Raw genomic sequence first — 13,692 nt, 5'->3', positions numbered from 1 at the left:
GTTTTTAATTAACAGTGATGAAGTTTTTATTTGTATTTTAATAAGGAAACATTCCTTTTTATCAGATTACCAAGCTTGTCATGATTCACCTCCTAGCCCTTCATTTGGCTAATGAATTTATGCCCCCTCTCTCTAGGGCCAGAAGATCTTGTCATTGACAAAATGATGCCATTATCAGCATATCTCACACCAAGCTGAGGCAGAGGAAGAAGTCCCTGCTCAGCTTCATTGATGCTGGTCTCTCCTTCCTCCTGTGCTGAGTGCTGTAAGGGAGCAGGATATTGCTTATCTCTGATGCTGCTCTGCTCAATGTTGCTGCCGTTTCAGGGCCTTTAAGATCAGGATGGAACATAGTGTGCTATGGAAAACCCCCAAACCTTTGTCCTTTCTCAGATCAGGAGGTGCTTACCCCATGCAAAAAGCCCCTGCATTGATTCAACTTGCCCAGTGCATACCAAGTAGAACAGGTTCCCCTATACTGCACCCAAAGATTGAACAAGGGTGAAATTTTTGCCAAAATGTTGTCAAAAGAAGGCTGGACTTGGGCAAAGAGGTGATTCTGTGTCTCTGGTGTGGACAGAGTACTAACCTGCATGGCCACAACGTCACTCAGGTGGCTTCAAACTTTGTTAAAGACAGGGTATCTTCCATCCCCATCTATTTCTGAGCCATCTAACACCATGCAAGGCAGCTTCTCAACCCTGGCTCAGGACCCTAGAGGTACTGTTGATCACCTGCACTCCCACCATCAATATCTAGCAAACTTAAGTTTGAAAATGGCAAAAGAGAGAATCTGTGTCATAGCACATAGGACAACCCTGAGAGCTGGAGCACTCTCTGGTATTGTTTTTAGAATCTCTGGCTAAAAAATAGTAATATTTTTTTTTCTGTGCAATGACAAAATGTCTGTTGTTCATCATCCTCACACAAAATTAGCCTATACGTGGGCAATCCCCACTTGCAGCAGTATACTGCAGTCCTTCTGGCATATTAGGGAGAGTTGAATCTAGTAGTTGCCTGTTGGCAGTCCAACACTTCCATAAGAGATGCATTTCCCCTGACCAGAGCCCTGGGCATGCTGGAGAACATTTACTTCGAGGGGAAACATAAACCCCTTGGCCACATGAGAATCCATCCACTTCTTAGGATGTTTTCCTTCTGTGAGAGAGGCTATTTTAGTAATGTCCTATCTACTTAATGCCTGGTCTGTATAGAATCATAGAATCGTTAAGGTTGGAAAAGACCTCTAAGATCAAGTCCAACTGACAACCCACCACCACCAATGTGCCTACTGAACTATATCCTGAAGTACTGCGTCTACATTTTTCTTAACACCTCCAGGGATGGTGATTCCTGGGCAGCCTGTTCCAATGCTTCACCACTCTTTCAGTAAAGAAATTTTTCATAATATCCAATCTAAACCTCCCCGGAGCAACATAAGTCCATTTCCTCTCACCAATACCCACCTCTCTACAGCCTCCTTTCAGACAGTTGTAGAGGGTGATAAGGTCTCTCATCAGAGTCCTCTCCTTCAGACTAAACAAACCCAGTTCCTTTAACTTCTCCTCATAATTTTCCACTGGGAAGAGTATTTGTCCAGTTTCAGCCCCTAAATGATTCTAGGCTAAATAACTCACCCCTGCTTATCTCTCTTTGGTGATTTGTGAGGTAGCAGAAGTGATTAGCTAAGACTACCACTTAATTTTTAGCCGGCGGCGTAGGGGGAGGTGGATCCCACCCTCTATGCCTACACTACAGGCTAAAGAGTTAAAGAGCAGGTGGGAAGGAGAGAAAAAGTCTGTGTGTAAGTGAACACTTATGAGAAGATTTATAAAAACAATTTAGTGGTACTGCTGTCCTGTTATCTATTGTCCCCTGGAAGGTCTAACCTGCACTGAGGCACCAGGCATTTTCCAGTCCTAGGTATGCACAGGAAAAGTTTATCAAGATCCTGATACTTCCTTTCCCTCTTGCCCAATGTTCCATATCTCATTGTACATTAAAGGGGAACTCAGGTGACTAAATTACTTTTCCCTGACATAAAAAACTTAATGATATTAAATGAGCTTTCACAGAATCCAGGAGTAAAATCTATAATGGCATTTTCCACCAACATGAAATTGTTAATTAATTGACATACGTTAGAAAAAGTGTAACGCATGCATCAGCCATCTATTCAGAACAAACCTTTAAAATGTGATGGTCTTAGTGGGTCATGCTGCTCAGACCCAGTTAGACTTGTATATATAGCAGCAGGAGTCTACTTTCAGATCGGGAGAATAGCATTGGTTATGTATGGCAGGACTCTTTGTGCCTGCCATTTACATAAGTTCTGCTTTTACAGGACTGGAATTCACTGAAGAGAATTACAAAAGCTTTTACAAGCCAGAATTCTGATAAAAAGGAGATTTGTGGACCTTTATATAGTTTTTTCATGTTAGGTATGTTAGCAACTTACAGAAAAGTAAATTTCGGTGGATGCAGAACAGGAAGAGCTGTGAAGGTCTCCCAGGATAAATACCTACAGTACTGACAAAAAAATATGTTCTTTTTCTTACTGAGAAGAACAGCATTGTAAGAGACTGGAACATGCCCAGACAGTGAGATGACAGCACTCTCAGATCACTACAAAGGTGTTCAACTGTCCCATTCCTTGATGAATGTTACAGTATGAGATTATTCCTATAAGCTCTTTGCCACGGGGGAAGGACCTGCATTTTCCTGCAGAGAGCATGTTAACAGCAGTCCTATCTTCAAGGTACCACATTCTTATGCCTTACACTGTCATGCCAGGGGGGTACCACCCTGCAAACTATGTCCATCTTCATTTGGCATCTCATCCATGAAGGATAAGGGAGGTGAAAGTCAAGTAGAGCAGGAATTTGGCCCAAGATTCCAAGCAGGACACGGTGTAGAGTCTGGTTTAGCAAACACAGCTGTAAGAAAATCTTACAGAACAAAATACCTGAGTCTACAAGCCAGCAGTGCAACAAAAATGTTTTATTTCCCAAGTCCAATTATCTCATTATGTTGTTATTCCCTCAGCCTCAGAGAAAAATAAAGGTCATTTAAAATAAGAGACATAACATAAGGGTTTCTCCAAAAGGCTCAGCATTTAGTAGTAAAACTGTGAGAAGGCAAAGTCCTACTCAACTGTGTAGGAACACAGTTTGGTGTGGTGTCCTGTCTTGTTAGTCTTTGCAAAGCATAAGGGATGGGTCAAAGCATAAGGGATGGGCAGAACTGTAATTCATTTCAGATGTATCCTCATAGATTTCAATATGTTACTTCAGCTTCTATAACACCTTATTTAAAAAAAAATCAATAAAAAAACCCCAAACAAAAATTGGAGTCTACTTAGAATGAATGGTAGAACAAAGGAAAAGTCAACGCTAAAGACCTTCTGTTTGGTAAGGAATGTCGTCTTGTCAGGTCACTTACCCAGCTCCTTCAACCACGCATGGGTAGACACACCAGATGTTAAATTAATCTCCCTTTTCAAAGAAAGATGTGTATTCCTGCTCATGGAAAAATTATAAGTAATCAAAAGATAATTCTGGAAAAAGTGGTGGTTTGTTTTTCCCCTTCTGCCGCTCACGAGAGCACTGGTTTCCTTTCAGCCTTGGCGCTGCTTTTATCAGGATCACAAAGCTGTGGGTCCACTTTGGCTTCTGCCCAACAGATCAGGTGCAGCATCAGTAACACTGCAAGAACTGGTCTTGCTCATGCACACCCTCTATCATAATATCCGTATGCAGGAACAAACATTTCTGACTTGGACAACACAAACGAAATCTGCTGGAAAATGGAGCAGATTTCCTGTGAGAAGGAAATGGATGCCACATTTAGAAACAAGTGTTACTAGAACACTGCTGTTCACTACTTTTTTTTTACATGAACTCAAAAGTCTAAATACCATGTTTTTGGCCACTTTTCTCTTTTTTCCCCTCTTGCGCTGGAAAGCCACAGTGCTTATGCTCCCACACAACACTTTCACTGGCTGTGAGGTACACAAAGCCATTAGGCACTACCCAGCAGAAAGGCTACACTCCAGTTGTGCTCTGCTGTAGTCATCACAGCACCAACTGCCCAGGCTGGTGTACGCTCAAGCAATCCTGCCTGCTGCTGCAGTCATAGCCCTACCGTGAATCCAGCACTGATGGATGTTCAGGCATAAGGAGGGGTTTCAAAAGGTGCTGCCGGTTTGGGAGCGGTGAGTTATATCTGGGAAACTACTGCCCTGTGAAAATCCCTCCCATACTCTGAATTTCAGTAGAAGCTACAGAATCCAGCTGGTAGAAACAGGGTGTAGGATTCAGTTCCCTGAATGTAGGCGTCCAATGTCATTTGAGGCACCTGAGGAGATTTAAGCCACTAGCAGAGGGCTGGCAAAAAAACCGCATGAGTTCAGACCCTCAGCCATTTGGTATGAGCACTTGAGAATAAGCAGGGTACCCACAGCATCTGCAGTGACATCGAACACTTACAAACAAGCACTGAATCCTGCCCGGAGAATGGGATTCAGCTCATGGATTAGGACACTTAAATATAAATGCTTCCATGTGTGCTACGTGCCCGAGTGTCTATTGTAGTAAATGGCAACCTTGTTGGATGAGCCCAGAGAGAGATTTGGCTGTCCAGGTGTAGGTGTTTTCTTTTGAGAAGACGATTAACAACCAATCTGCATCAAGGAAAATTTCAATTAGGTCTTGAAAAGATATAGTTCACAAAAAGGATCCGGAAAAATCTGCATCTCTGGAGACACTCAAAACTTGTCTGGAAATGACCCCGAGCAAAGTGCTCCAAGTGCTGCTCTGAGCTGGGGAGGTTGCACTAAGCTGAGGTTTAGAGCTCCGTTTTAAAGTTCATTCAGTTGCTCTTCACTGACTCCAAAAGGATACCACAGCTTTTGTAGAAGGTGTCTTACTCTATAAGCTGCATCCACCCTCTGCTGTCTAGATCCTATATAACTGATTGTGTAAAGGGGAAGGAGAAGTGACATGGCTTTTGCATGGGGAGGTCTTGTCTCAAAAGCCTACTAAGAGGCTTTGAAGGAACCAGCAAGCATACAGATGTGAATGATTTATTTGATATTGTGTATTTGGATTTCCTGAAAACATTTAGCAAAGGCTTTCTAATGAAAGGTTTTTACAGAAACTGAGCTGCCATGGGATTAGGGAGAAGATTTTTTTTGTGGATTAATGAGTGATTAAAGATAAGAAACAGGCTGTGAAGAAAGGAACAGTTTTTGCAGTCCTAATGATTCCCCAATATAAACAACGTGAAAAAGGAGGTGATAGGAAGGGGACAGCGTGAACGACACATATTATCTAGGGCTGTAAAAAAACTGTGAAGTGTCTTGGAGAGATCTTGTGATAATGCAGGACTGTGAAGATGGCAGATGAAATCACTGATGATAAGCACAAAGTAATGCACATCATGAAATACACATCCCTAACAATAAAGACATAATAATGCCCTCTGGGTGAGATATTGCCTTGAAAAAAAAAAGGGATCTGGTATTGCTGTGAATGAAGGTGATCTGTGAGTTGCAGCTCAGTGCCCAGCAGTGGAGAGGGCAACTGAGTGTTAGAAATTCAAAAGAAAAGAAAAAATAAGAGAAAACCATCACTACATGATAGTGCAGTGCAGCCTGGGCCCTGTATACCTCAGAGAAGCGGAAACCGAAGTGGACAAGGTAAGGTAAGGGGTAGTAAAGGTGATCAAAGGCACGGGACAGCTTCTATAAGAGGAGAAATGAGTTTTCAGTGTAGAACAGAAAAACTGAGGAAGAATAGTATAAGGATGTTTATGAAGTCATGATCTACAAAATCAGAAATTACATCCCTTTTTCTAACAAGTGATATAACGTGGTTACGAGTGAAAAGGTTTACTATATCAAAAGGTAGTGCTTTTCTACCTAACACATAGCTAAACTTTGGAGCCCTCTGCTTCAGGGTGTCGGGCAAATAGGATGATTCACCTTACGGTGAAGCAGATAACCAAACCAGATCAGATCAATCACAAGCTAAAAGTGCTTATTTTCCTTCATTAACTACAAAGGAACCTTATGATGAGTCACGCGTCTGCAGAAGTCCATGAAAAAGCTACACAGAAGTTGGTTAAAGATGAATCCCATCTCTAACCTCTGCTGGAAATGATGGAGTAACACATTCCTGTATCTTTGAGAAGTGTGGTGAGAGGTCCCACAGGGAAATACCTGGTGCAGGGCAAATATCTCAGTCATATAGAACAAAAGTTAATTTAAGTCTGTACCTCTCAGGATGGTCATCTATGTAGTCTTTTTTCTGTGCTGCTGATTTATCTGTGTGTGTGGGATAACTGGTGCATTCTCGAGGGGAGAAATTAATTTCTGGCTTAATTCCAGTCTAGTAAGAAGAATTTCCCCAAGGATTCAGGTTTTTTTTTCAGACATAGAATGTGTCAACCCTATCACTAAATGAAGAATAAACTCAGTCTACCTGTTACCCTTTGAGTTTGTAGTTCTTTGTATTTGTTCAGCATGCAAAACAGAAATACGCACCCCACCAGCACTGACATTTTACAAGTTCTGAAAATAAAATCCTGAGAAACTTTGGACAATTTAAAATGCTCCAGGTGTCTGTACTTTATGAGGGCCTGCTGGGTGCAGCCTTTCTCTTTTGCACTGGCACTAAGCAGGGCAGCAGATGGGCAGCTCTTTCCTCCTCTCCCCCAGTCTGCTGAGCACTGTGTACCCTGGCTTCCACAAAAGCGTGAGCATCTTAGACTCTGAGGAAGTGTGTTATGACAGCACGGGCTGTGCAACAAGCGTATTCAGGTGCCCTGGGGATGTTCCAGGCTGATACTCAAGCCCAGTTCTTCCCTGAGCACCACCAGAAGTCAATACTTAGTCTGCTGTACTGTTAATGAGCTAAAGCCATAAATACAAAACTAGGTAAAACAGCAACGAACTAAATAATGCCCCTTGGCAGCAACTAGGATGCTATCCTAGTCAGATAACCAGAGAACGCGAGACCACGAAGCCGTGTCTGTGTGTGGAGCATGAAGAAAAGCAAGCGTGGGCTGTGTGAATCAATGTATGCACAACTGATGGCTTTCATGTTTGCCTAGGAGACACATAATGCTCCACACATAGTAGTTATGTAGTTAAAAGTATGTTCTCTTTTTGTCCTCCATCCGACGTTACCAGAGGCTTCGGAAAGCTATCTTGGAGATCAAAGTTCTCCTAAATTACACCACCAGGAAAATAGCCATAATGGTGTGTATATTTTGCTTCCAAGATGAAAGTCACCTTCTTACACTAACAAAGGCATAGATATTAAAACACGCAACTACATAAACAAGGTTAAAGAATGTAAAATGTAATTCTGATGGGAAGGGAGTGAGCTGGACCAGGACAGTTTCTACCTTTCTATTTACATTTTTTCTAGTTATTTCCAGGTAAGTGGCAAACTATTTTAAGTCTTCTTCAAAACACAAGTGAAATTTTAACACACAATACAGGACCATGAAAATTGCCATACTAGGGCTGTCTAATCCTCAAGACTGCCTCTGATAACAGCTAACAATAGACATTTCACAGGAAGATACAAACCTTCATATAATGGACAGTACTTATGGGAAAATTACTTCCCATCCCCTGGAGAACAGACTAGTTATTTTTTATGCTGTGCTTATGTGGGAACCTTAGACTTTATTCCTCTTAAACTTATTTAATATAACAGTGAGCATTTTCCATTACCTGGTCAAATCCTTCTGTGAATCCTGCTACTATTTTAAAACTATAAATCCTTGGTCAGCCCGTACCACCCATTATGTGATGCTCTGAGCCACCAGCCTTCCCTCCCCCCATAACATTCTCCTGCCTTTGATTTTCCTAAATAGGGTATTATTTATTCTGTTTGTTAACTTGTGCACTCTGTGACACATACTACAGACCAATTTTTTTCACTTCTCAGTTGTACAAGGACGGTCACTGTAATTTAGTCATTTTTTTTCTGGTCTGAACACAGGAATCTGCCTTGACCAAAACGCTGGAAACTGCAATTTTACAGGCCACGCACCCAACCCAGAGGTGGCTGGAATCTCTTCTGCTCAGAGCAGATCAAGCATGGACCTCAGCTGTCAGCAGGACATTTGTGGCCCTGCCAGCCCACCTCAGATATTCAGAATCCATCTCTCCAGCTATGGATGGAGGTACTGCTCCCACCCCACCCCCCCCCAAAAAAAAAGCAAAGCACCAGCTGGTAATACTGTATTCACAATATCACACTCCACAGACAATGTGACTTTATTCACAAATATGATTTTTACAGAGGTAGAACAAAATACTTTATATAATCTTTTTTTTTTTTTGTTAAACTATATACATATAGAATATAATAGAATGACAAAGAAAAGGTTGTAAACAAAGCAATATTATGCCATCAAATACAGTACAAACAGCATGCAAGAACAGCTTCAAATGAAATCTTGCTGGTGTAACTTTATTTTATTTCTAATGTGGTAAATGAAGAGTAGTAAAGAGTCATGCTCTAATTGGATTGAGTATGCCACAGCTCTGCAATTTTGTTTTAATTATTTTTTTTCTCTTTTACAATAAACCAACAGGATAGCTTTCTTTTCACTATGGTGGGGAATGCTTTCGTAATGCCCAATGTAATCTTGACAGAAAAATATAATAATCAAATCTACAAAGTGTACTCTTTCATTTAAAAAGAAAAACCATAGAAACTGTACAGTTTTAAAAAGCGAATTATCTCAACTGCATCTTAAGAGAATTTTCTAAACAAAGAATAAAATATGCAGAATAAAAATTAAGAGAGCTATTGTTCTGTAACAAAGCTAATCAAATACTTGTTTTCTATTCCAATAAACAGTTTTTTAAATTAATGACTATTCTGGAAATTACGAAATGGGCTACGTTTTATTAATGTTCCACTTGGCTAATAAAGCGTGAACTCCTTACAGGTACTATAGCTGTCATTCCCCTGGGGATGGATGAAGATTGGTTCTGCATGCAAGCTAGAGAACGGAATAAGGTTTAGTCACTGGTGTAGATTTAAAAAAATATTTTTAAATGTTTTAAATGTTTAGTTTATAAAAATAATCTTGAGTGGTTTGCTACTGGATTGAGATTTGGATAAGGAATTTTCTACTGAAATTCCTTCTTGTCCCTCACAATCGCCAAAGACTTCCACTGGATGTTATCTGGGCTGCACTGGGTCCCACAGATGAATCAATAGTAATGGTTGGAGCGCTCACCTGATATATGTGAAGTCAACAGCAAAACCTCACACAGTTTTCCCAGCGGCTACGGTTGAACCTCCAGGGGCTTGGGGAACGGTGCTGTCCTGCCCCTTCATCTCTCCAAATCCTGACCCCTGTCATGGGAAGGGTGACTCCTACGATCTATCTATGCTGGTGACAACCACCACCTCTTCATCTCTCACGTCTGCACCCATCAGGACAGCATAGGTGTGGAGTCTGGTTCGCTCATCGATGCCTTGCTTGAGACCAGCAGCTATGCCCAATCCTGTGCCTATTTCCTCGCTCTGCCACAGGCTCTGAAAGCTGTGAGCACCAGGGTTAAATTGCCCTCCTGCGGCTCTGTCCCTTAAATGTCATTTAAAGTTTCAACCACACAAACAGCACCTGTAGATTCAATTTGTCTTTATAGAGAAGATGAGGATGGTCAGTATTAAACATATGCTGTTTATGGCTACATGTCAGGCACCAGCCCAAGCTTCAATTGCAAGCAGTTTACTAAAGATCAAGCAGAAAATTGAATAGGGAAGAACTTATTTGACTCTGGGCTCTCAGATGATCTCAGATTCCAGGAAGAAGCTCAACTCTGCCTGCCAGTGAATATGAGGCAGATCCCACGTCCAGCGCAAGTGGCCAGATGGTGGCCTGAACAACATCCTTCACCGAATCATAAGGATTAAGCCAAGTGCAGTGAAAAGGGTAAAGAAATCCATCTCTGTGGCTTCTTCCATGGCTTTGGCATCTTCTGGGGAAATGGATTGTCAAACCCCTCAGGATCACCCTGGTACAGTGAAACCTGTGTTTCACTAATAAGCCCTGCAGCAGATTATCACCCCCAGAAGCAGGCGTTTATTGAGAGGTGTGAATAGTACATCACCCGCACAGATGAAATACTCTGCGTGATAGTTTACAGTTAACAGAATAAGCCTGGCACCTCGTTGTGGAAGAACCATAAAAACCACAGCTGAAATCACACAATTGTCAATGACATTCAGTGGGAGATACTCCAGCCCTCTGAGTAAGACTGAATCTTTCTATTGTGTAAACTGGTCTACAAGTATGAATAAAACAATACATCCTTGCCCCATTAGCCTTGGGGAAGATTAATGCCCTCTAATCTACGCTAAATAAACTCCAAAGCATGAAGAACAATATTTAAGTCCTACACTCAGCTGCCTGTGAATTAATAGGGATCACCCTGAAATTGCTATTACGAAACGCAAATATTTGCAAAGGAACAATTAAAAAATATTCCTGAAGTGCAAACGAAAGTGTTGTCAGCCATGGTTGTGGTATGCACAGGGACAGTCGGAATGCAAACTCTAATGAATCCCAGGGCAGAAATCTGCGCTAAAAACCCATTATCCCATTGGCAGTAGGTAATGTCATAACATCTTGCAATGGGAAATAATTCAACCCAATAATTGGAGGGCTTGGCTTCGGATACTCTAATTTTGCTTCTTTAGACAATTTGTTTGGATATAAATACCTATATTTTGCTTCTAAGTTTGCTTCTTTGGACAGTTTGTTCAGATATAAATACCTATATTTTCAGAAAGCTGCAGTACATGGCTCAGAGTAAATCTACTTCAAACACTTGCTGATACTGCTCAAACTGATCTCATCTGCCCTGATCTGCAATTTTGTGTTAGCTAAAGTAATAAAAGAATCCTGTTAAACCTAAATTATCAAATGAAAAAGGCAATTTTCTCATTCATACTCCATTAGTTTTTTTAGTTATTGCTAGGAAAGCTCTAAAATGCTTAGGCCATAAAATAAACATGTGGCTTAATGTACAGTATGTGTACTTAAGAGGATGATGGCATCTGCAGTAACCGTTCTGTACTGCTATAGTAATGGAACGCACAAATTAAGCAACAACACATATCAAGTAAAGCATACAAAAAATGTATGGCAAAAAGTAACAAGCCTTCTGCTTTTTTTTTTTTTTAAGTAACTCTTTAATAGCTAAAAATAAGAAATCACCAATATCCACACCTACAACACAGAATTGCAACATGGTTGATTTTGACAGGTGCCTGCGAAACTCTTCAATATTGTATCTTAAACATTTCACTGATTAGAAGTTTATAAAAGCATCCCCTTCCCAAATTAAATTCAATGATATATTTTCCAGCACTGAAGTCATATGATTAGCCTAATATGGTTTCAAGCACACAACACTGTTAGGATTTCCGAAAAAAAAAGCATCCCAAATTCTTGAATCAGAGAGATTTAGGATAAAATATGAAAAAGCATCCAAGTATTCACTTTTGAAATAGAAATTAAAAGCCTAGATCACTTAGGTACCTTTGATGATTTTACTCTCAGGCCCTTTATTCAAACTTATCAGAGTTTTTTTTATCAGTCATTTCATCCTTTAGAAGACCACCACAACTAAACCTCTGAATTCACGTAAGCAAGATTGCATAACTAAACAATTTACAGACATATTTTAGCATTACTTTGCAACATTAGGCATTAGAATTTTGAGAACACAAGAATCTCTGAAATTCAACCTGTGTGCTTCTGTATCCCTTAATGGTTATTTAAAATAGGTATCATTCAGAACAAGGAGCAACCAGAGCCTCTGCAGAAAGGTGCAACGAACGTCTGTATCATACAAACTCGATGAGAATCATAAAATGCAGACTGGAGATTTCTCCTTCAGCCAGGCTTTTACAGAAATATATTTTCCTGGCTAAAACGAATGGCACAGCACAGTTTTACATAGGGAAATGCAAAAATATAAAGAGGAGAGTCCCATTTTCTTCCTCAGTAATCCCATAAAATCAACGACCCGTTTCCATAACAGCTCTGGACATTTACCTGACTGTTGACAGGGCCATTCCCCATCACCTGAGGTGAGCCTACTTTCTCCTTTTCCCTGCTGTCAGTGGTAGGTATATGGTCAGAGTTGTTGTCAGAGCACACGGTGCTCGTTATCCCTCTGGTTCCCATTAATGTGACCAACTTGTTCTCCCCTGTTGCAACGACTGTGCAGGCCTATTTACTTACAGTTCAGATTTTCTTCCATTCATGACACAAAGCTGAAAAGTAAACAACAGTTAAGAGAACATTTGCTTGCCAAAGCCCAGCATGAGGAGGTGCAAGCTCTCTTTGCTAGAGCCTGGATCTGTGTTTACTCACACCCTCAGCACTGTTCCATGCTTTTGCTCGGCATTGTATAGGAACAATCACCATCCTCTTCAGGCCCTCTACTCTTATTCAGCCTTTGAAAAGTTACAAAATATAACAGAACACTGTTTTCTGAGACTATATTGACTGCACTAATTACCCACAATACTGTATATTTGCTATTAAGAACATGAATGTGTGCTTTCAAAGTGTGACATTCAGGGCTTTGAGATTGTGAAAGGAATCAGATGGATTGTTCTGTCACTTAATCCGAGGCTTCAATGTACTTTTAAAAATTTCTTTTAAACCCCAAAAAACAGAATACACATTTTAACTGTTGAACTTTTACCAGCTAAAGGAGTTTATAAGGACCCTATCACTATGTGGTTACAACAGAAGATACACAGGTAAGTTCAAGTCACGGTTTCCAAGAACATTCACAGGGACTGAGGATGAAGAAAACGAGGGATGGATCTTGCAAGAACCTACAGAAGACTGAGCTGCTCACTGGGGAAGTGCCTTGAGTATTGCATTCACTTCCTCTGCAACCGCTGTCAAAGCAAACTCAAACTGCTCCTGCAGAGAGAACAAACACATACTCTGAATAATAAAACAAAACATCTCCCAAAAGCCTGGTGCACTATTCTGCAGCCGAGCACCCTCAAGACATGGTTAAAAATATGAATATGCAGGATGAATTGTACACTGCAATGGAAAGGAACAAAATGTTCTGGGATTATTGATGCCATATAACATGTTTGACAGCATCTTGAAGCCAGAGTCATTTTAATTGAGAAAAATGTTGGTAGCAGCAACTAAGCTACTGGGACACAATGATGTATTGCTATCGCATGGTCAGAAGGGCTTGGGAGTAGCTGATCACCAGTCATTTCCTTCTGACACAGAGATGGAAACCCGTTAACATAATTGAGATATGACATGGCGGGATGCTGCAAAGTATAGTTTTTGGCTTTTCTCAGGACTGTTTCTAGGTGAGGTCAGCTAAAGTAAATATCTCCTCACCTTGTTACCTATTATGTAAAAAAAAAGATCTACGTTTTGGTTTACCTATTATTGTTCTTTTTCAGCCTCCTGTTGTAATGTCCTTTTTACCCTTACCTAACGATGTTTTGAGCACTCCTATTTAAGAAATATTTTGGAAGGTTTTACTCTGCTATTAACTTACTGTAAGCATAAAATCAAAATTACTAACAGTCTTCTGTGCTGGGTTGGCAGAAGTGTGAAGGGCACAGCCACAAATGACACCTCATCCAAGCACACTCC

At 40.7% G+C, this 13,692-nt stretch overlaps 1 protein-coding gene across 1 annotated transcript in view; it reads right to left on the bottom strand.

Moving 5' to 3' along the window:
* Positions 1-8,253: 8,253 nt before the first annotated feature.
* Positions 8,254-13,692, bottom strand: part of PTPRN2 (protein tyrosine phosphatase receptor type N2) — a 653,541-nt gene continuing 648,102 nt past the window's right edge. Inside the window, exon 23 of the mRNA XM_054058934.1 lies at positions 8,254-12,984. Coding sequence (XP_053914909.1) covers positions 12,913-12,984 — 72 coding nt within the window. The 3' untranslated portion in view covers positions 8,254-12,912. The remainder of the gene's footprint in view (positions 12,985-13,692) is intronic.

The sequence above is a fragment of the Cuculus canorus genome, chromosome 2, assembly GCF_017976375.1.
Source record: "Cuculus canorus isolate bCucCan1 chromosome 2, bCucCan1.pri, whole genome shotgun sequence".
In the NCBI taxonomy this organism is placed as follows: Eukaryota; Metazoa; Chordata; class Aves; order Cuculiformes; family Cuculidae; genus Cuculus; species Cuculus canorus.
The sequence above is the reverse complement of the archived record's forward strand: the minus strand, read 5'-3'. Positions and strand labels throughout refer to the sequence as shown.